General features: G+C 46.2%; 1 protein-coding gene across 1 annotated transcript in view; it reads right to left on the bottom strand.

The window, feature by feature from the left end:
- EP300 (E1A binding protein p300) overlaps window positions 1-14,290 on the bottom strand; it is a 136,115-nt gene extending 121,825 nt beyond the window's left edge. The window contains 2 exon segments of the mRNA XM_048501536.1: window positions 9,668-9,671; window positions 12,738-14,290. Of these exon segments, the coding sequence (XP_048357493.1) occupies window positions 9,668-9,671; window positions 12,738-12,835 (102 nt within the window). The 5' untranslated portion in view covers window positions 12,836-14,290.
- Between the last annotated feature and the right edge of the window lie 10,389 nt (window positions 14,291-24,679).

The raw sequence follows: 24,679 nt of genomic DNA, 5'->3' as shown, positions 1-24,679 counted from the left end.
CCCCCCCCCACCCCCCCCCCCCCCCACCCCCCCCCCCCCCCACCCCCCCCCCCCCCCACCCCCCCCCCCCCCCACCCCCCCCCCCCCCCACCCCCCCCCCCCCCCACCCCCCCCCCCCCCCACCCCCCCCCCCCCCCACCCCCCCCCCCCCCCACCCCCCCCCCCCCCCACCCCCCCCCCCCCCCACCCCCCCCCCCCCCCACCCCCCCCCCCCCCCACCCCCCCCCCCCCCCACCCCCCCCCCCCCCCACCCCCCCCCCCCCCCACCCCCCCCCCCCCCCACCCCCCCCCCCCCCCACCCCCCCCCCCCCCCACCCCCCCCCCCCCCCACCCCCCCCCCCCCCCACCCCCCCCCCCCCCCACCCCCCCCCCCCCCCACCCCCCCCCCCCCCCACCCCCCCCCCCCCCCACCCCCCCCCCCCCCCACCCCCCCCCCCCCCCACCCCCCCCCCCCCCCACCCCCCCCCCCCCCCACCCCCCCCCCCCCCCACCCCCCCCCCCCCCCACCCCCCCCCCCCCCCACCCCCCCCCCCCCCCACCCCCCCCCCCCCCCACCCCCCCCCCCCCCCACCCCCCCCCCCCCCCACCCCCCCCCCCCCCCACCCCCCCCCCCCCCCACCCCCCCCCCCCCCCACCCCCCCCCCCCCCCACCCCCCCCCCCCCCCACCCCCCCCCCCCCCCACCCCCCCCCCCCCCCACCCCCCCCCCCCCCCACCCCCCCCCCCCCCCACCCCCCCCCCCCCCCACCCCCCCCCCCCCCCACCCCCCCCCCCCCCCACCCCCCCCCCCCCCCACCCCCCCCCCCCCCCACCCCCCCCCCCCCCCACCCCCCCCCCCCCCCACCCCCCCCCCCCCCCACCCCCCCCCCCCCCCACCCCCCCCCCCCCCCACCCCCCCCCCCCCCCACCCCCCCCCCCCCCCACCCCCCCCCCCCCCCACCCCCCCCCCCCCCCACCCCCCCCCCCCCCCACCCCCCCCCCCCCCCACCCCCCCCCCCCCCCACCCCCCCCCCCCCCCACCCCCCCCCCCCCCCACCCCCCCCCCCCCCCACCCCCCCCCCCCCCCACCCCCCCCCCCCCCCACCCCCCCCCCCCCCCACCCCCCCCCCCCCCCACCCCCCCCCCCCCCCACCCCCCCCCCCCCCCACCCCCCCCCCCCCCCACCCCCCCCCCCCCCCACCCCCCCCCCCCCCCACCCCCCCCCCCCCCCACCCCCCCCCCCCCCCACCCCCCCCCCCCCCCACCCCCCCCCCCCCCCACCCCCCCCCCCCCCCACCCCCCCCCCCCCCCACCCCCCCCCCCCCCCACCCCCCCCCCCCCCCACCCCCCCCCCCCCCCACCCCCCCCCCCCCCCACCCCCCCCCCCCCCCACCCCCCCCCCCCCCCACCCCCCCCCCCCCCCACCCCCCCCCCCCCCCACCCCCCCCCCCCCCCACCCCCCCCCCCCCCCACCCCCCCCCCCCCCCACCCCCCCCCCCCCCCACCCCCCCCCCCCCCCACCCCCCCCCCCCCCCACCCCCCCCCCCCCCCACCCCCCCCCCCCCCCACCCCCCCCCCCCCCCACCCCCCCCCCCCCCCACCCCCCCCCCCCCCCACCCCCCCCCCCCCCCACCCCCCCCCCCCCCCACCCCCCCCCCCCCCCACCCCCCCCCCCCCCCACCCCCCCCCCCCCCCACCCCCCCCCCCCCCCACCCCCCCCCCCCCCCACCCCCCCCCCCCCCCACCCCCCCCCCCCCCCACCCCCCCCCCCCCCCACCCCCCCCCCCCCCCACCCCCCCCCCCCCCCACCCCCCCCCCCCCCCACCCCCCCCCCCCCCCACCCCCCCCCCCCCCCACCCCCCCCCCCCCCCACCCCCCCCCCCCCCCACCCCCCCCCCCCCCCACCCCCCCCCCCCCCCACCCCCCCCCCCCCAGGAGTGCCATAGGTTCGCCACCACTGCTTTAGGCTGAACCCTGCACTGAGCAGGGAAGGTTGAACTAGATAGCCTAGGTACCCTCTCCCAACTCTATGATACTTTATGGGAATTGAGGCAGGGAGAGGCTGGCTCTTTAAAATGTCACAGGACAGTTCCACTGCAGGAACAGACTCATCCACTGGAATTTTCATTCAAAGTGGTGGGGAGTCCTGGCAGAGTACTAGACTTGAAGTGGTCAGGTGGGTAGGAGAGTCTCTGACTTGTGGATGATCCAAGGAGGTTGATGAGATTTCATGAGGAGGGAGTAGCTCTGGCTCTCCCAGAGTTGATACCAGCATCAGATGTGCCTCTAGCCTACCTTGTCCCCTGAGGGGGGTTTATTAACTTAAAACGAACAATGATTATTGAGAAAATAATAACTTTCCATACAGTAGCTCAGCGTAGTCCATATAATATAGGCCAACGTGGCTTTTTTTAAATCACAAAAATATATCAGATAAATATCAAATCAGAGTTTACCACTAGCTAGCAGAGTTTACCACTAGATAGCAGTTAAGCCTTGCCACAATTTGAGGCTCCCTTATTCAATTACTAGTAGTAATTCAGTATGAAGCCCATATAATTTAGTAATATACTACAGAAATCTTGGAAGTTACTGTCCTCACACACTTGTGTTAAGTCATTTGTGGCCAGACACTCAAGCAAGCCACCTAATTTACAATAGTTTCTCCACGGTTATCTAGGCAATTCTCACTAACCACAGGCAAATGGATATTTATATGTCTGATGCTACAAAGTCCACAATCTACATACAGTTACTTTCTATACAGTTTGACCCAGGAGCCAAAAACCGGTACTAAATTACCCATTGTGACATTTTATTCCACAATTAATAATTACTTCACAAACACATCAACAAATCAGTATCAAATGGCTAGCAAAAAATTGTGTTGGCTTTTTTACATGAAGAAGCAGACTAAAGTAGCTGTGTTTAAGTAATGAAATTAGATTTGGTCCATCCCCACTTACTGTCTCCCTGCAGCAGTGTGAGGCAGCTGAAAATATATTTCTGTGCTCCTGTGTGCAGCTAGTTGGAAGCGATAACTGCAACTAAAGACTCCAATCACAGGCAGTTTCCTACAGATGTGCCCACAATGTTTAGGTCACTGTGTAAGAAATTGCTTGTATATTCTGCATACCTCAATTTCAGATTTGTACAATTCATCTTAAACACTCATAAGGCAGTTAACTAAGATTAAATTCACTTTTTGCCACACAAAATGTATACCTAACTCCTTGAAACCCTAGTATTCCCTAAGAAGGTCATAACCAAACCATGACCATTTCTCTCTGCTCAAACTTGCAAGTTAAAGCCTGCCATCACATACATGCACTTCATCGCTTATAACTACACCAAAGGACAGCCTCATTCCACTGAAAGGAGAAGTACAAGCTACAAAAGGTATCATATCGCTGGTGTCCAGATGGGACATTCTTCAGCATCTTTACAGGTTTACTGGATAACATTCCCAAGGTTAGAAATGGACAGCGTTCACACAGTTTTGATGCACGTGCACTCCAGGATTCTGCAACCAACGCACAATGCATGACTTCTTCACAGCCAGCTTGCTTAGCACCTGCCTCATCTGCTTCCAAGTCTCTGCTGTGTAGCCTGGTAACCCTTAAGGCACAGGTACTCCTGAGAAGCCAGCCCAGCATAACTCCTTACCAGGACAAGATCCTCTTTGTGAGAAAAGTTGTAGTCAGGCAGTAAAAGAAGAAGAGTTGGATTTATATCCCCCCTTTCTCTCCTGTAAGGAGACTCAAAGGGGCTTACAAACTCCTTTCCCTTCCCCACTCACACCTGTGAGGAAGGTAGGGCTGAGAGAGCCAGTGACTAGCCCAAGGTCACCTAGCTGGCGTGTGTTGGGAGTGCACAGGCTAATCTGAATTCCCCAGATAAGCCTCCACAGCTCAGGCAGCAGAGCGGGGAATCAAACCCAGCTCTTCCAGATTAGAGTACACCTGCTCTTAACCACTATGCCGCTGCTGCAGTAAGCTCTCCCACTAGGAGAGGAGAAAATTCATCACTACCATACAGTGGCCTGCTCCTATACAACATGGACCGATGGACAGATGTGGCACAGTTTACAGGGAGGGGGGAGGTAACAAAGCAGCACTCCATGTAAGTGTTGGCCTCCACAGAAGAATGAATGTGCCAATATTCTAGTCCTGGGGACTAAATGCATCCACAGTCCTATGGGGACTAAAGCTGTGGATAAAGTCCATAATGTCTGCTAATCTCAGCAAAGAGGGAAGCATAAATACAGCAAAACCAAGTGATTCCTCTTTAAATCTTCCTCACCCAGAAACAGTAATACATATCAATTAGCAGAGTCAAGAAAACATTCATGCAACTTAACAAGCAAAAGCCAAACCCTCCTTTGAGGCAACGGACACTTTTGACCAACTAACCCTAATTCAAATTTCCTGTGGTATAGCAGCCACTTCCCCCAATAGAATAAAGAATATAAGAGTTTAATACAGAACGGAGCACAATTCTCTCTGAAATTTTTACCATGTAAAATAGCAGCATTAAAACTACTGACCTTGTAGAATTTTGTGTAGTAGTAAGATAAAATTGTAGTTACCTGGGAACAGAGTGATGGCTGCATAATTTAAGATCACTGTATCATACTAACAGTTGCATGTTTTAAAGGAAGGAGCTTCTTCCGTAAACAGATGCTGCTGGCTTTTCCAGGGAGAAATGAGACCCTGGCAAGCACCACCTATACCTGTGGTGGTGAACCTATGGCATTCCAGATGTTCATGGACTACAATTCCCATCAGCCCCTGCCAGCATGGCCAATTCCCATAGGTTTGCCACCACTGACCTATACAATGCTTTTGAGAGGGCAGTGCCTCACACATACTGTACTACATTCATATTAAATCTAATTCCTCCTTCTAACTGCAGATTCCCCCCCCCATGTTATTTCTCAGGGTTTCATGTCCCCAACCCCCACAAATCTTGTTTCACAAAAAACTACAAAACCTTGACACCCAATTCTGATCACATTTAAAAGTCTCACTGTTGTCAACAGAGCATAGAATGTTCTATGACATTTATTTGGTATTTCTGAATTTGCATGCCTAAGCCATTAAGAATATAAAACAATTTACTGAAATGAGTCCAACAAAAAAGTAGTGTGATTTATTTCACAATGTTCCTGTAGTACATTGTAATGGCAAAGTTCATTTTATAGAAGCATTTTGTATTCAGTATAGGTATCATGAATAAACTGCATCAGAACACAACAGAAGGGTCAGAACAAATTCTACATTTCTCTTCAACACAGTGATTTGCAGTTTCTAGTATTTCTGAAGGATGTTGCTCAACGCAAGCATATGAAACAGAAAAGAATCATAGAAGCCAGACGGTAAGTGACAATAAGTCCTAGCACTTCCATGAAACATTTGCCAAACTGTTATCCTTCAAACTGATCTCCACCAAGGGGTGAAATGTTTTTGAACACAAGAGTATGGCAGAGGAATATATTTGCAAAACTTGAGATATGCGATGCAGCTTCAATTTTTAGTTACTCCACTATCATAGGGTATTTTGTGTAATACTAGGCACAAAGAGTACATTTATAAAAGCTACAGTGCTACTGGTTTTCAGATCTTAAGGTGTTACTGCTACTGTAACAAAAATCTACTATGGGATTGCTTTTACAGAATAGAGCTATATGCTGTTCTGCAGTTTGGGGTTTATGCTGTATATTTGGGGTTTGGGTTTTATACTGCATATTTGTATTATGTATCCTGTCGAAGTTGATAACTGCTCTGGACTATGTCCCACCAAAAGATCTCTGATTTTTGTGAAGTGATCTGCCAATCCTCAGCTGACAAATTAACTTGTAGCTAAGCTCGGTGACATTTCTGTGCAAAGCTCAAATGTATACTAGATTAGAACAATGATCACTTTTATTTTGTATCAGGTTTGTCATATGGGCTATTGCCAGAATCAACTAGTAATTGCTCTGTCAAGGGATCGGATAGTGACCTGGGTCTCTCTTGGATCTGAAGTATATTCCACAGCACAACTATGACCCTTCAAAAATGAAGTCCATCAGATATATTCAGATCATCAATCAAATCAGTGCTTTGTGTCCCAAGTCCCTTCTCTTAAGAGTGCTGCTATTTGTACACTTTGAGCTGATAAGGGATGCATCGACCTGGAGCTATGAAAACACATCCCTGCTATAATAGCAAATACAGCAGGAAAAAGAAAGAGTCCGCACATAACTCATTTTTACTCCTAGTGCTGCTGCAACTCTTGTTCACGTTTTCTCCAGTTAGGCTAAGAAAGCTTGGAAATTGCTTGTATGGGGTTTGAGTGATATGCAGCACTGCTCATGGTTACTCAGAGACTAATCGCTTTATTAACACTTGAACTATTACTTTACATGTTCTTGAACTGCTCCCAGAAGTAAAAAGTTTTGGGCCAAGTTCTAGCACATAAAAGACACCAATGCAAAGTCAAGGTAAAGAAGATAAATTGATAGAGTACAGGGGGAAAGACATACAGCTCTTCACCTGCATAAGCCCAAACACTATATTATAAATTGGGGCAAGTCTGATGAAACAAAGATTTGCCACCAGTAAATAGAAAAAACATGAATGAGAAATCAGCACTGAAAAACCCGTACAGAACTGTGGCCCTAGTTAATGCCTATTCACTTCATTTATAGCCTGCCTTTCTATAGCCTGAAGATGGTATTCTTCAATACCTGAAGGGTTAGAATTCTGAAATACACGATTCAAGGGTTATTTTATTTAAGAAAATATTTGAACACTAAGTGGTCACAAGAATCATTATTTCATTGTATGTGCCAGATCTTATCCAGTCCTTCCTTCAAAGAGTTTATGCTTTCTCCAACTATGCTCCTCATTTTATATTTATAACAACTCTATGAGGTAGTTAGATTAAATTCACCCAACGTGCTTCATGCCTGACTCCCAAAGGTGGCACTAAATTTGTTTTTCAACATCTCACTGCTGCAATACTGAGATCTATTTTGACAAAGTAGAAGTTGTATTTGAACTGTCACAACAGTATTTTTGCTATCTTGGAGAAATAATTTGCTGTAGCATAAACCTTGTTGACTAGAGGCTAGTTTAGCATATGTATTATGTTATGCTCAGGCAGTACACTCACGCACGTGTTCATATATGCATAAAGCAAGATGTCAGCAGACAGAAATGAAATGTAAGGGAGTGCTTAGGATCTGACATATCCATGCAAAATCCAAAATACTTGGCAGCCTTGTAAATAAATTTGTGTTAATTAACTCATGTCCCTAGATTTTAAAAAATATATTTTGGGGGGAAAACTCATCATTTTAAGCAAAATTGTTATTCCTGTAATCAGATTTCATCAAGCTGCTTCAACAGCAACAACTGCAGCCATTATTTGTATTTTATATTGTTATGGGTCTGAACTGGGAACTGCTTTGGGCACCAAACTAGAAGAAAAGTGTAGTGTAAATATAATTAGATTCATTGCATAAACTATGATATGCAGCACCATAAACTCTGAGCTTAAATTGCAGTAGGACTTACGAGGGTTCAATTTTTAGTTTATGTTAAAAAAAAAACACCAAATAGTTTATGCTGCTGGAACAAGTGACTATTGCAATATACTAATGTTGTATAAAAACATTTTTACAAGATTGCTGATCAAAAAGCTCAGTGAGATTGTACATATTTTTCAAGCTGATTGTCAAAACATTTAATATTTAGTCTGATTATGTCATCATGCTGATGTTTATCTCTTGAAGAACTCTTAAAACACTTGAGCCACATTCAGGTTGCATATTTTTGGACAATAAATTCTCTCACTGAGCTTGCAACCATCTCACTCATGGTGACGCTATTTAAATCAAAGTATTTGGTCTTGTGCACTGTTAAACAATTGCACTGCAATGACTACAATGCCAAAAGACAGCCACAATTCAAAACTGAACAGCTCACATAAATTACAGTTGTCCTTAGCAGCTCTTGCCCTTTTTAACATGACTGTTACATTTGTTAGCAGGGGGAGGGGAATCATTTTGTGCTACAGGTATTAAGAAAGCAAATAGTTACTGTGTTATGATCTCTTAGCTGAAAACCTGTTGCTCAAAGTTATTAGCGCTTCTGCTTATTATATATAACCTACAGTGACCCACTGATACAATTATGGACAAACATGGACCCGCTTGCTTCTTACCTGAAGTATCTTCCTTACTAACCAATCATGGTGTCCCCTCACTTCCATGGAAGAAGTGGTTTAAAAGATCCCAGGAAGCACAAACTTTACATTCAATTGAAGTACCTACTGGAAACTTCTGGCTCCATCAAAGGAGGTTATTTGGCTTGGAATCTCCTAATGTACTGATTGGACCCAGGCCCTGCGGCAACCATTTACTAACCCTTCCAGCAGCCATTTTGGTATGAGACTCTAAATATCATTCTAAAAATTATGAAAGAGCCCACAGATTCAATAACATTGGGGAGCCCTACCCCTGGTCAGCAGCAGAATTGAACTGGTCAGTGTATACCAGGAATCTCCAACACGGTTCCTGTGGGTGCCATGGTACCTGACAAGTGTTTTCAGAAACTGAATGAGGCGTTACCCTGATCAAGGCTTTTGACTGACCATTAGAAATTTGAATGGTTGTACATATTTCAAAAAATGTTGCTCTGGCAGTAGCTGCAACCACAGTACAAAGATCTTAACTGTGTGACTAAAAGTAAGCTAGGGCAGCCATTTTGTTGCTGCCTCTACCTTCTGCCTGCAACAGACTCAAAAAGGTAGGGGCCCCTGGTGTATTCTCTTTTCTAATTTTAGTGAGATTAAAGTTAATGACAAAGAAACTAAGCTGGGCTGCAGAAAAGAAAGGAACCTTATATGTGCAGCAGGCTTTTCAAAATACAGCCACATGTGCAGTTCAAAGTTAAGGCAGTGTGACACACTCTGCAGTTTCTTCTGGACTCCCATCTCCAAGGCATGCAACTAAGGATAAACTGAAACCTGAATTAACTGGGTTGATGAGGAAAAGGACAAATCTATGAACACTCTGCATTAGCACCTCAGGATCCCTTGGCGTGAGGACAATGGTTCTTACTACACAGGGATGAGGAGAGAAGGCCAAAGCCATTTTGGTTACAAGTCGTTGGAACTAGAGCCCAGCATATTAGCATTTAGAATGTTGGACTGGCATCTGGGAGATCTGAGTTCAAGTCCTTACTGTGCAAGTAGGGCGCATATAGTTCATGCTCCTGGTGCACATGTATGTATTTGATTATTTTATTTCTTTGGAGCAAATTACCCCAAACCTATCATGCTGCTAGTCACACATTAATACTTAACTTTTCTTCTAAACAATTTTTGATCATTTCTGTACAGGCATCTGTATCGTTCATCACCCCCCCCCCCTCCATCTCTTTGAACTGGGATATACTCAGTCTTCTGTGGGAGATGGCTTATAATTCTTTGTTCATAATCTAATGTGTTGACACAATGTCAATAGACTGTAGCACAATATAGTAAACTTGTACTTGATTACTAAGAGCAGTTGTCACTTTAGCTTGTTGCCAATGTTGCCAATCCCCTCAGAGCTAAGGGGCATGAATGAAGTGGAAGGAAGAGACCAGTTCCATTGCTTATACTTCATCCTTTTAAAACAGCAGTCGCACAGGTCTTACTATACTGGAAACAGAGAGAAACCATCAAAGAACACTTAAGGGGAGTCCAAAATCCTAAGTATGCCTAAAGCCAATGTTTGAATCTTAGCCTACAGAATCTGAATTACAAAGCACATGTACTACCCATTTACAGGTTACGTTGTAGTCAGTAAGTAGACAACACAAAAATCTGTGGTGGGGGAATAGCTCTCATATTACAGAAGCCTTTTTTTACCAGTAGAGATTGGTTTCAACCAAAACCTCTTACCTACTATGCATTTCACTGTTTAATAAATAACACTTCTCTGCAAGAAGAGATTTTAACTTATATAATGTTAATTCTAGTACACATTTTATTTATTAAAAAACAGAATTACAGTAGTAGAAACTCAAAGTACACTCACATTAACTTACATTATTATGATAGAGTTCCTGGACTATTCTATAAAACAGATCCTACAAATTTGACAGTTTCCATTAAGCACCACATTGAGGGACTGTGGTTATATTCTTTTTATCAAACAAATTCTGGGCATTAATCAGGTGTTTTCTGCAAAGTTCACATATGACTACTTTTCTCAACTCTCAAATTCAAGAAGTAGAGCATCTTTGTCCTATTTGACACCTGTTCACCATAAACACATAACAAAAATATTGGTTTGGAGAAGTGTTATGTCTTAAATTTGTAGCAAATTAACATAGTTGATATAGAGAATCCAACCATTACTACTATTCAACATTGAAACATAGTACCGAACACCAACTACATTATTGTGATAGAGACAATTTAATCTGCCAATAATCTTGAATTCCTACACTTTCCATATCACCCCTTCCATCAATGAATACAGCAATTGAATGAAATGTGTTACAACTGCACAAATCACCAAATTGGTTAAATATGCTGTAAGGCACCAGACGTTCAGAACAGCAAAGAAATAAAGCAGCTAGGGATTCAAATAGCTGGGAAAACGACGCAGCACTGTGATGCAGCATTATGGGAAACAAGCTAATCATTTTTTTCCCCAGAAATTGGGTTTACTATCATTCCACATGTTAGCATTTTTGAACAATTTCTCTGTATAACTACACTCAATGACATAAAGAAAAGCCATCATCGCTATAGTTCTTAAAACTAAACACCACAATCAAAATCACAGCTCCAACATAAAAGCACCACTGAATGTTAAACACATGCAGTCCCAGTTGAAGCAAGATTTTAGCCAAAAGTAGCTTAATTTGACTGCATCTTCAAGAAAATCTTATTCAGATGAAAAACAAAGTATAACAGAATTCATTCATATTATTAGCAACTATTAATGAAAAATTAATAGGAAAGCAGGTAAGAATCAATCAGGACAATAAACTCATTGTAAACCAGCAGCAGAAAGATGCAAAGGCCTAATATACAGGAAGCAATTCAAGATGTAGGGGCTAACTGTGCAACATAATGTTCATGGGCAAAGGAACCACTCACGTAAGAAAAACTGTGTCAATTCCACAAAGTTATACGGTTTGCTTCTACAATTATTTATTCCCCTTGTCAGCTAGAACGAATAATTTACACCAACCAGAAAGCTGAATAATTGGATGGCATTTAATATGGTGCTTTTAATTCAGTAGTTGAAGAGACAGTCTATTTGCCTAGTCTTAAATGTGATGCATTTTCTATGTTAAGTGTCAGATTAATTTACATATTCTTATTCCATCTACAATGGAAAGGAAAGTGATACAACAGAAATCTAAACACTATATTGAAGCACAATTCTGAGAAAGCTGAACACTTACAGTGTTTACTTTCAGTAGTAATTCTTGAATCAGGGAGAAACTGTCTATAACCCTACTGTCCTAATATTATAGAACTTATTGACTTTAAGGCTAAATGTAAATGTAGCACCCAGTATTAAAATACAGCCAGTGCTGCTTGACTGAAGTTATCTTCAAGGTCCTAAATTTACTGAAGAGGCCTTCACCAAAGAATTTTAATACCAGAAATATTAAACTTCATGCTAGTCAAGTCAGTATTCAAACCATAAGACAGTTAAATATATTGCTATGTGTCACATAAATCAGTCACCTTTCCCTTTATTTGCAGTAACATTAATATGCTCAGTGAACAAAAACTGGCTATCAGCAACCACAATACCTAGATGAGGCCTGGAAAAAAATCCTAGATCAGTTATCTTTTACGAGGAGTTAAGGACTACTACACAGACTGATCACCACTTTCTCTACTTCTCCCAATCCTCCCCAAGCTACAGCAAAACAGTCCTGTGCAGTCAATTTCATTCTACAACAGAACAGTTCCTTTAACTTCCAACACAACCCAGTACTCATTTGTTACCAAATGGAACACCTGTAACTTGCACCCACAACTCCAGAGGAGTTCCAGTGTTTCCAAATTGGCTTACTCTTCTCAAGGAGCCATTATGATGCTAGCAACACAGCAAATAGCTATACTCATTCTCATATATCCAGCAAGCCTATATAGGAACTTCAGACATTTTGGTTGCAGAGCAGAGAATCAAGATGCAGCCAAAAAATGTACTCCATATTGCAAAGCAATTCCCATCAAATAAATTAAAGAATGTATGCAGATCTTACACATTAACTGACCAGTAATAGTACATCTTCACTCAAACACCATCACTACTGAAATCAACAGGAACAAAATAAAGCTTGAAGAGAAAAAAAGGAGTCAGAACTGAGTATCATATCTTAGTGTTCTGAAATAATCTACATGCACACATACACGCAAATAAGTAAAAAAAGATATTTGTACAATAACATGCATTCATGAAGAAATCAGATACAGAAACTGCAAAGTTTTAACTATTGAGGGTTCGAAGTGCTGCAGAAACCAATTAAACTGATTTGCTTTCAGCCACTCCAAAAATTAAAGGCAACAACCATTAAACATCCAATGGGACTAATGCAGCAAGGTGTAAAGAAAAACAGGGTACATAAAAAGGCATAGAAACAGCCTACCAAAAGGGTGGTGAGCAACGCACCAGCAAACAAGATAGGGAAAGGAGAACCACAGAAAGGACACTTATGGGGTGCTTAAAAAGGAAGATCTATTGCTCAAAACTGACCTGTGCCATCACTTGCAGAGACAGAGAGCGCCGGTGAGGAGAGTTTAGGCCTCTTGGCTGAAGGCGGGCCCGACTCCACCACATTCTCGGCCATTTTTAATTCTTTTTAGACAAACAGAGCCCAAACAGAAGATGGGGACCCCCAATACCGTCACCTCCTCCTTGAATCCGGAGTCAGCTGAATAACAGTAAGGAGAAAAGGAGCTGAGCAAGAAAGCGCCAAAGTTCCTCTTTTTCTGCCTGTTGGGATCGGTCTCCGTTGGGTAGCAGCGATTAAGGGGGAACACAGATAGAAAACAGGGTGTGGAAACAGTCTTTCCTCCGGGCCGGGGGAGAAATCGGGACGAGAACAAATCAAGCCCTTTCCCAAGAATAATTAAGAGGGCTCGTGGATTTATAAATCAAATTAAATCCGGCTGTTCTGCTGTTGGTGCTTCCTCGTCACTGCCAACACCACCATTTTCATCCTCCGGGGGGTCGTCGTCTTCTCCTCCTCCTGCTGCTGCTGCCTCTTCGCCGCCGCCATCAACCTCTTCCTCCTCGGCGTCGTCCTCCTCCTCCTCATCGCCACAAGGAGGCGGGCGAAGGAGGAGAGGAGCAAAAAGGAGAAAGAATCGCTCTCCTCCGCTGACCAGTTTCTTCCCCACTCTTTCCAAAACCAGCCTGCAAAGGGAGAGAGAAAATGCCCACTGCTAATGAAAAGGGGGGCTGGGGAAGGGGGTCAGGAGGAGCGCGTCGAGGGTCCCCAACTCCCCCTGCGCTTTTCTCGCCAGTCACTAATGGCTGCAGAAAGGGGAGCCGTAAGGATGAGGATGAAGCTAAATCCCAGGAGTCTCCGCTTCACATCTTGTTGTGCAGGAACGAAGAGGAGGAGGAGGAGGAGGGATTGTTGTCCCGATGGAGGCAGCGCGAATCCTGGGACGGGGGCTGAGGTGGGTGGGCTTCAGGGCTCGACACCCCCCCCTTCCTTTCTTTCTCCGTAGCAGGCAGGGTGCCCCCCTTCTGGTCAGGCGGAGGGATCGATCCCAGCACAGGAGGAGGAAACGGCAGCCCCTCCCCCTCTCCCCCCTCCCCGGGGAACAGGGATGGTTGCGAGCGCTGGGGCTGCGGAGAGAAGGCTCTCCTCGAAACCGGAGACGCGGTGCCTCAGGCGCTTCTGTCGCGGCTCCGTCTCAGGTCCGCCATGGAGGACCGGCGGGGGGTGGGGGTGGCCGCAGAGCGCCCTCCGAGTCGGCCTCCTCGCCCCGCGGACGGCCTCAGAAGCCAAGGGGGGCCGTGGGTGGGGTCCACCCGGGGTCCCGAGTCACTAGCCAAAGCCGGGAGGACGGACTCCCCTCCCCTCCTGGCTGCGAGGCTGGTGGTGGGTGCAGCACGCAGTTTTCGGGCTCTCTCGGGTCTGGCCGGCCAGGAGCCCTGAGTTGCTCTGGGTCTCTCGCGCTGCTTTCCCCCTTCCTCGGCTTTGCCCACCCAGCTCGGGCTCTCCCGTTCGCTCCCTCCCCTTAGTCGCTCACACACAAACAAAATGGCGGCTGTTGTTTCTTCACTCTCCCGATTCCTCAGAGGGAAGCGAGCGGCGGCGGCCGGAAATGAGCCAAGAGAAAAAAGAGGCGTGGCCACAGCGAAGAGGCGGGGACGCACGCAGCTCGCACACACAATGGAACGCGGAGGGCCGAGGGGGGGTGGGCCCGAGGAGGAGTCGGCTGAGGTCACGAGACCACTTCAGCCAATAGGCTCGTGCTCCTGGAGAGATCCCTTCCGCAAACTCTCTTGCCTCCGCCTCTTAAAGGGGAAGGCGACATATTTCACCCTTTTCCCTCCTCCTCTGCCTTAATTTTCAGTCGGCGGAAATATACCGCGAGGTTGTTGCCGGGGCTAGGCCTATTGTAATCTTGTGGGGGAGGAGGAAGGTTGTGTACCCTGGAGCTGGCAGTGCCCGTGCTGCGCATCGGAAGCCCTATGCAAGAGGGCCTCCTCCCTTCTCCCCTTATTTGCTATTGCATAAGACACCGGCCCAGACGCACTAACCTAGGGATCTTAAAGGGGGGGGGGGCGGGGAGGAGAAGGTGACGGAGCTTTTGCAGGTAAAATCGAGAGCAGGGCCGGCCTTTTAGTTTCTCATAGGGCTGATGACGCTGCATATATGTCTACCGATACACGTATATCTACATTAATTATCGCCCAAGGTGGTACAACAGCCAAAAAAAACCCCCGACACGCAGCCATGAGATGGAAGTACAAAGGTCTTTATCAAACAATCTTGCATAATTCCATGTTCTCGTTTTCTTGCCAGAATCCATTTCTGCTACTCCGACAGAAGAAAAATGGGGGGGGGGGGGCTTGGACGCTGTGAAATATCCTCAGACGGGTTTTAACGCTGCCCCGTGTGCTTTTTTATTTAATTTACTACATCGCCTGTTGTTAATAAAGAGGCGACACCGTACTCCATTACGCCAGAAGTATTTTTTTAAAGCACGGGTTTTAAGTAAAGTATACAGTGTAAATACAGACCCCCTACACTCCACAGTGTTCTGGATCCTGTGTCAGATATTGACATCCGAAGAGAAACAGCAGCCGTTTTCACTCTGGCACAGTTCTTTCTTCAGTGAATAGAAGTAAGGGGATAGTCCATATTTTTTCCCTTACTTACGTAGCCTCAGAGACGAAGAGCCAATTCACACTATAAAATTGAACTCATTACTTCCTCTCATTTAAACCAGTTGCTGGTGGGAAATTAATTGCCTAAAACCACTTATAAGCACAAATTGCTTTTTGGTATGCCACTAAACTCACTTTCAGAAAGGTGTTTGAGGGCCAGTTTGCCACAATCGTGGGTTTAAAAAGAAGCAAGAGCATTTAGCCACCTATGTACTGGTTTTCACATAACCATTTTGGCAAGTGAAGTTCAGTGCAGAAGCAATCCAGGTTACTGTGTTTCTGAAATGGTCACCTGTGAATATTATTGTCAGAAGGCTTCACACATCCATGCACAGCCTACATCCAGAATGGGGTGAGAATCAGTTGGGGTTAGGGTTCCTAGGCTCCAGGTGGCAGCTGGAGATCTCATACAATTACAATCTCGGGGTGACAAAGATCAGTTCACCTGGAGAAAATGGCCACTTGGAAAGTGGATTCTATGGTATTATATCCCATTGAATCATGTTCCTAAATTTTGCTCTCCTTAGAGTCCATCCCAAAATTTCCAGGTATTTCCCAACCTGGACCTGGCAACCCTAATTGGGGTGCAAAACTGGAGGCATGGCTGAAAAGCTGCTAGTGCCCTAACGTGGCTGAGGATGGCAGAGGCATCCTGGTCCTAGAGACCAATCGAAACGAGCGTTTTTTCCTCCATATTTGTTACTTTGGCCAACTATACACTGCTGCTCTGCTGACACTGGGGGAATGTTTACTTTGGGGCAGAGATTTCCTTGCAGACACGTACTGTGTTATAGCGCTGCAGATCCCGGAAGCCCCGCAGTTAAGGAGGGTGGGGAACCCCCAATGTTTTCCCTTCCAGTCCTCCACTCCCTACTGTGTGAGAGAGGGACACAGAGAGAACTGTGAGAGGGAGAGAAGGTGGTGGTGGCACCAGCAGGGCGGGAAGAACAGAGCAGAACCGCTGTACTCTTACCAGCAGAGCACACCTGGCAGCCAATTTTCCCACTGAAGAGAGCAGTGAAAAAGATCCCATTGGGGCACACATGCAGCCAGCCACTACAATATAGATATAACCCAGAAATAACACTACAATATCAATATAGCAAAGAAATATTGATATAACGTAACAATGATAATATAAAATGTTAAAGGACTTTGAAAACAAAGCCAGTAATCTTGCAAGCAACCCAGAAGTGGGAGCAGGAAAGCCACACGGCAGGCAGTGGGGCATCTCCTTTTGTGTAAACCAAGAAATGCGAGAAGACCCCACTATAACCCCACTGCGGAATATAGAGCCCTGAGAAAAGTGCTCCATGCATAAAAGGCCTTTTTGTAGGACCTGAGATCTCCTCCCTTTAGTAGCTTCCCCTGCCAGGTCACAGATAATTTTTCATGAAGTTTGACTTACTGTGCTCTCGAGAGTGAACTAGCAGCAAAAGCCTGGGAGGTGACTGCAAAAGAGATCAAAACTCACAATTTGTAACTGGATCTCAGCTTCTCAATTGGTTTGCTCCGCTCTCCATCTTTCCCTTCAGGCTTATTTTTTGTGCCCATAAATCACAGCTGACTTATGGAAACCCTAGGGTTTTCAAGGCAAGAGACAGAGGTGGCTCATCACTGTCTGCTTCTGTGTCATAACCCTGAAGGTCACCTAATCAAGTACTAACCAGGGCCGACCCTACTTAGGGTTCTGAGATCAGGCTAGCCTGGGGCTATCCAGGTCAGGGCTCCCTTTAGACTGGATCATAAGAAATTTTGTTAACACCTTAATTGTGAAATAGTACTGGCATGCCAGATTGTTTGTAATGTGTGCTCATTATGAAGATTTTAGTTAATGACTTAAATGGAAGAGTAAAGTTCTGCAAAAGTTCTGGCGTAGCAAGGGGGGAAAGCGCCCAGTGCATTGGTGCATACTCTGCCCCCGCCCCCGGAACGCCCTAGCCACAGACACCCCCGTTCCCTTGGAGTTACACCTCTGCTTGAAATCCCTACCAGGAATCTTAAGACAGCTGAAACTTGACAGCAGTTTCAACCACCAAAAATTTGTCAAGTTTCAAAACATGAACAAGCCAAACTACCTTCAGTTGAATCAATTAATTGATCCTTCCAGGCCAGTATAGTTATGGTCTAGGAATGTTAAAGAAGATTGTGAAGACTTAGTAATCCCCAGTATTGCCTGCTACACCTCTACCGCATCTTATACATCTTGTACTACTGAATCATTTTTTCAGAGCCAAGAAGCCAAAATGTCAGACTGGCCTATTTACTCACAAACAAATTCATTGCTACCCAATTTCTGAAATGACAAGAAGATGACTAAACAAAATGATGGTCTGTGCTGGAGATGTCATGAAAAGGTAGGGTCCTTCTTCCGTATGTGGTGGACTCGTAAAAAAATCAAGTACTAAATAGAAGTACATGTAACCCCTGTGTCAGAATGGGATGACCCAGGAAGGGGTGGAGTCTGAAAAGAAGCAGAATGCTGCAGAACTCATGAGGTTGGAGGAAGCAAGGCTACCAGGCTGGGACCTTGATTGATTTTATTAAGCCCTTAACACCTTGTTTAAGGTAACTGCAATGTTGTGGGGAACTAGTGGGAAGGGAGTTTATTTTTTTTTTGCTATATTTTAAATGTTAGAATTTATTGTTTCAGGGTTTTTGTGTATGTAGCAAATGGGTGAGAGTTTTCTGGGAACCTTCATCATCTTGAATCCCGTTCACCAAGCCTCTGAAGTCTTCAAAAACCAACCACCAGCAAAGAAAGAATTGGACTTGACAACATCAGTGGACTATAGTAAATATAAGGACTTGAAAATGCAAACTTAACAGGACTGTAAAGTGTAAATGTCAAATGTTAAATGTTTTAAAATTTGTTATTTGTTAAGAGAAGTAAACTGTTTTGTTTAAATTTAGTTCTTTGCAACTCCTTCCAAGTACTGCCCCACAGAACCCACAAGCTGAGGTTACATACACATTAAAATGCAAAAAATAATTACATTAAAATTTCACCTTATTGCTAAAACGTTATTTGGTATCTTACTGGAAAACCTTCCTAAGAAGTTTAATGAACTATGTTGGCGTTTACTAACTGCAGCAAGAGTAATAATTGCATCTTGTTGGAAATTGATAAAGATCTTAGTACAAAAGTTTGGGAAGACAAAATCAGAGATTATGTTATAATGGCTAAATTAACAAACCTTGTAAATAGATGGTCAAAACACACATTTGATGAGAAATGGGAACTTTAGTTCTTATTTGAAGCTGAATCGATTAGGTGAAAATAATAATACCTGGAAGATTACTAATTTGATAATGATTAAGATAAAAGACATTTATTAGTAATGGTGTTGCAGAGTCAGTGGACAACAGATAGTGAATTTAAGATTTTGTGATGGTTCCTCTGATTATACTAGCTTGTTGCTTTGGGATCCAACGCATCATGATTATTTTAATGCAGTTCTGGGTAGATGTATTGTGTTCTTTTTCCTGCTCTGTTTTCCTTTTTTCTGTTTCATATTTTTCTACTGTGCTTTTCAATTATACTGTGAAAATTAATTTAAAAATTTAAAAAACCAAATTCATTGCTGAAGTGGCTCTCTCTTGTCACTGTATATACCTCATATCCTTGAAACATGCTTTCCAAAAGTCAGTATTCCTCACAAAGGGAAAGCATGGCAGGCGGACATCAGGAAGTACATGTCAGTAGTGTTTCCTCTTTCCACATGGTCTTTCCTTTGGCCCTTGCAATATTTCTCTGCCTGGAATATACTCCAGGAGGTGAAACCTTTGCAGTGGGTGCAAACATTAGGAAAAAAGGCTTGAAAAAATAATGTTCAAAAAATTGAGGGAGAATTAACAGTATCCAGTTAAAAATAACGGGTCCCAGGCTATGGAATTTGGCTGTCCAATGAACCTCCGCAGCCATGCTGTCTGAGATCACCCTTTGCGCCTGCGTGGATATGCAGATGGGCACAGGGAAATTTTTAACAAGGAACACGAAGCAGGAATAAGCGCCTCCCTGCTTAGCCGTTTGCTTGGAAGTGACTGCAACCTGGGATTTTTCCAAAAGAATTGCAGATACTGCAATTCTTGAATACCCTGAGTTTTTTTTTTTTTGGGGGGGGGGTTATATCCTTGACTTACTATGAGTAGTAGCAGCAGCTATCCTGGCTTGCTGATAGAAATCTCTACCAGGCCCATTATACATGGGGAATTTACTGTGATCAGAAGGAGTATTCACTGCATAATCTTTGCTTTGGGGCATGTTTGCTGTCGTTACCCATTGCCCTGTTTCCCTGTTCTTCTTGCCCTGTCTACAGTGGGGCAAACATTACCCTTTACTCTTGGGTTCAGTGGGTTTCTTGTTGTGGGGCTGAATGGCATCAGGTTCATTGGAATGACAGCTCTGCACTGTATAGCCCAGCTGTGTGTGTGTTCCCATTGGATGTGATTGGATATCCTCCCTCCTCCCCCCAGAAAAAAAATAACTTAATCTTCAATAGCTATAATAATTCAAATATCTTTAGCAGCTGGGTATATTGCAACTCATATTGCAATTTCACTATTGAGATTTCAGTAAGGTATGCTCTTTTTCCATGAGGGGCAGAACTCCAAAATAAGTGTTTGACTGTTGCAGAAATCCCCTTGCAATTATGGTGGTGCCTTTTTGGAGGGAGGGGGAAGCCAGGCTCCATCACAACACTGGGGGGACACTGCCAAAATCGAATGTTCCCACTCAGGGGCATGGCCGGGCATTCCGGAGTGGGAGGCATTCCTGAAGGCTGAGGCTGTAGCAGGGGCCAGCTTAGCCTAAAACTGCGCTGAGTCACTTGGGGTGGGAAACGAATGCACGCAGGCGCAGGCTGCCACGCACGCCGGTGCACCTCCTGCTAGACTGCTTCAAGTTCTGCTTGCTACTGCTGAGAGGAGGGGTGTAACTAAGGCAAAAATCATGTGGCAAAATCACCAATTAGTAACCCCCTCTCAGCACGCACAAATAATTAGTAACCTACTCTCGGGAACCTGTGAGAACCTGCTGGATCCCACCTCTGTTCCCACTGTAGCCCACCATTTGTAATTCGTTCTACAGAATCCTTTCCCAGTCTATTGATAACTGCAATGGCTGGAGGAAATGAGAAGCCGAGGAAAATGGTCGATCCGCCATTTGAAGGCAACCATCATGTTTTAAAATGCAATAAAGGACTGCAATTTTGCAATGATTCTCTGTTTATATCGATAGTGCACTATAATAAATAACAACTTTTGAAGAAATCTGAAAATATTCTTTGCCTGCTGCTTACCTACTGATCCACCTTTGGCACACTCAATTCCCAATCCTCCCTTTTTCCTATTCCCTACAGGCTGTGATACTGGCAATGTGTTCTGTTTAACACAAACTGTTAGTTGCCTGTCTGTCCAAGCAGACAGCACTAACAATAATCTTTCTGTATCTAGAAGCAGCCACAGGGACGGGGGAAGGGAAAAGGAGTGCACAGGAGTTAAGGGAGTGAGGGGCGTGAAACTAGGTAGCCAGGCAGTGGACAGAAGGAAGATGCCTAGGGCAAATCACCATTGTTCTGATGGCAAAGAAAATTGAACTCCCACATAAAATTGTGTCATTTGGCATGAGGAAACTAGAAAGTGAATGTGAGGCTCAGGGAAATACCTCTGTACAAGAAATCTTGCCCTGATGTACATTCACCCTTGCCACAATACAGAAACTGGTGCATAGTTGGCCCGAGTCTTATGGCTATAATGGCTTTATATCCTTCTAACCAGCGATGACAAGAACTGCAACTGATATCTTCTGGTAGCAAAAGGAGATGCTCTACCACCAGGCCATAACTATGGCCCTGGTACAAATTTCAGAGGTGGCAAGTCTTCTAGAAGAGACCGGGGCAGACTTCACCCTCCTGCCTTTTGTATGCAAAGAAGCTATCTTCAAGGACAACCACACAATTACAAATTTCAAATTGTGGATTAATTGAATTCCTACATTGAGAACAGTAATTAAAAAAATATAATACATGGACAAAATTGGATAAATTTGTTTAGGATTTTTTGGAGGTTAGAAACCAAATATGATTCTGTTGCAGAAATGCAAATGATATTAACAGCCCAATCCAAAGGGGGTAGGAGTGGTGGAGCAGCAGCCAGAAATAGCTCTGCGGCAGTACACTCACATCGTCTCTATTGGGGTTTCAGGCAGTTCAAGAAGGGGGAATTAAAAAAAAATCCAGCTGCATGAAAAGTCCCATTGGGAAGATGACTTACACCACACTTTTTGATGGCACAAATCAGCTGCCAGTATGTGTGTGTGGGGTGTGTGTGTGTCCCAAACTGAAAAACCTTTGGGAACACTGGCACACCTTCCTGCAGTGCAGGAACAATTGCGTTGAGAAACACTTCCGGCTTTCTGCACTGCAGCGCCCCACTGCCAGGGAACATACCTTGGCCCAGGTGTCCATGGCACTTTGCATAGCGCTGCTGGCATGACTGCCAGTGTAAGCCTTCCATCTCTTCCAATGAGGCTTCAGTCCCCCTCCCTTTGGATTGCACAGTTAGACTTCATTAATAAAACTTTTATATTCAAAATATGGGAAATATAAAACTCTAATTGTTTTGTAGTCAGTCAAAATAGTATACACACTTTTATTTTAACTGTCAAGTGGCACTTCGATGATGAGCACGTTTATGGCAGCATAAGCATTCATTTTAAGGAATAATAAAGGAATAATGAACTCATGACCTTCACCTTGTAAGACCTGAGCAAGACTGTTAATAAGAGGATGTCTTGGGAAATTTACCGTATGTACTCATGTATAAGTCGAATTTTTCAGCACATTTTTAATGCTGAAAAAGCTCCCCTCGACTTATATGCCCCTCAGGGATGGGGCGGTCTAGAAGCCCAAAGTATAAATAAATAAATAAATAAAATATGCGGGTCATTACAATTTTTTGTGTTATTACTTTGCCGGCCAGCAGGGGGCGCAGTTTTTATGCTAGCGGCACCAAAATCTCAGGGTACCCTCAGAAGACACTCCTGATGGTACCAGCCAAGTTTGGTAAAGTTTGGTTCAGGGGGTCCAAAGTTATGGACCCCCAAAGGAGGTGCCCCATTCCCCATTGTTTTCAATGGGAGCTATTAGTAGATGGGGGTTCTACTTTTGGTAGCTATTACAATGGGAGCTATTAGTAGATGGGGGTTCTACCTTTTGAGGTTCCATAACTTTGGACCCTCTGAACCAAACTTCACCAAACCTGGCTAGTCTCATCGGGAGAGTCTCTTTATGATACCAGCCAGGTTTGGTGAAGTTTGGGTCAGGGGATCCAGAGTTATTGACCCCCAAAGGGGATGCCCCATCCCCCATTGTTTACAATGGAAGCTAATAGTAGATTTTCCATTTCTGATAATATCCCTCTTAAAATCTAAGTTGGGTTACATTTGGACATACAGATGATGATGAGGAATCCAGTTTTGAAGGATTTTAACTCTTGTGTTTTAGCTTGGTTGCTGGTTGAGCTAAGGTTTTTGTACTTTTAAAGTTGTTGTTGATACCATATTGTTCTTGTTGACCCTCTTTTCCACTTACAGAGCCAGTTTACTGTTTTTCTTTGAAATAAATATTCAAAAACATTTAACCTACTGATGCCTCAATTGATGTAATTTTATTGGCATCTATTTTTATTTTTGAAATTTACCAGCAGCTGCTGCATTTTCCACCCTCGACTTATACGCGAGTCAGTAAGTTTTCCCAGTTTTTTGTGGTAAAATTAGGTGCCTCGACTTATATGCGGGTCGATTTATACACGAGTATATATGGTAAGTAGATTTGGGGGAAGTAATTGGGGAAAACAGAATGTGAAGATGGGATGGAGCTTAGCAGGGATGAAATACCATAGAGTCTGTCCTCCAAATAAGGATACCAGTTTGAAAGTGGGACCTGGGGATCCCCTGGAATTACAGCTGCAACCCCTGGGCATGGTGGGTCCCTCTCGGTCTTCTGGAAAGCTGGATGCAAAGAGCCTCAGTTGCTGGCCCAGAGACATTCCTTCCCCATCCACCACATGCTTGCATCAACTGCCTCCACTCCGGCCTGATGAAGTGGCCTCGCCTCCCTCCCTGTCCCTCATGTCCCTACCTCAGCGCACAGACCAGGTCATCTCCGAGGGGGAGAAGGAGGGGGGCAATTTTCTGCCCCCACATGACTAAATGGTCTCCGCCCGGGGACATTTGCCTCCATATGTCCCTGTGGGCAGTTCGCCCCTGAAAGCAAGTCCTCTGAAGATGACTGTAGTGGTTGGGTAGATTCGAGCAGGCATTCCTTCAGTTATGTTGGTCTAATAGTATAATAAAATATGGAACTATATGGATTTAGATATACTATCTATGTCATTACAGATTGAAAACTATCAAGAACAAGAGAGGACTTGGGATCCTTTGAAACTCTTTTTAGAAACTAAATTTGAAATTAACATGTCGTAGCAAATATGAACAAAGGCAGTAATAGCCATTAATGTTTTTTTCTTTCACCTTCTTTAGTCTTATGTAAAATAAAATTATTTTAATTTTTGCTCCCAAAGATGCGCCAAGTCTTATTTTCAGGGGATGTCTTATTTTTCCGCTCCACAGCTGCATGCTCTGGTGTTCTGTTTGACAAGCATGCTTCCAAACAAAAACTTTGCTACGTCTTACTTTTGAGGAGTGTTTTATATTTAGCACTTCAGCAAAATCTCTACTACGTCTTATTCTCAGGGGATGTCTTATTTTCGGAGAAACAGGGTAGATGTTAAAGGACAAGTTTCTCTTTTTGTTATTTAACAACTATCTCTATCTTATACTTTCCACTCTGACATTATGCAAACTTAAGGCTGCTGTAAACACTTTGAAATTTTACATGTTGGAAAGGTTTTGAAGGGCATTGCATGCTGACAATAAACGAGCAGCTGTCAGTCAGTGATTTATCACTATTGCTGTTGCAAAGTGTGGGAGTCAAGATACTGACTGGCCCTTATTAAATCTCTTGAATTCAGAGTTTGGAGTATTATAAACCACCTTGTTTAAACATTATGGGAAACAGGAAACGTCAGCTCTCTTCACCCAATCCAACTGAGCAGGACAAGAAAAAGTAAAGTAAAATTGTTAATTACTTTCAGAAAAGATTTCCAGTTGATGAATTGTTAACTGAAGTTGCCCTTGAAAACAGGTTTGCTGTTTTAGAGGAATTGCAACAACAAAGGGAAGATACAAAATGAGATACGCACTTTCCCATTCCGACGAGTG

The sequence above is a fragment of the Sphaerodactylus townsendi genome, linkage group LG06 (assembly GCF_021028975.2).
Source record: "Sphaerodactylus townsendi isolate TG3544 linkage group LG06, MPM_Stown_v2.3, whole genome shotgun sequence".
Classification (NCBI taxonomy): domain Eukaryota; kingdom Metazoa; phylum Chordata; class Lepidosauria; order Squamata; family Sphaerodactylidae; genus Sphaerodactylus; species Sphaerodactylus townsendi.
The sequence above is the reverse complement of the archived record's forward strand: the minus strand, read 5'-3'. Positions and strand labels throughout refer to the sequence as shown.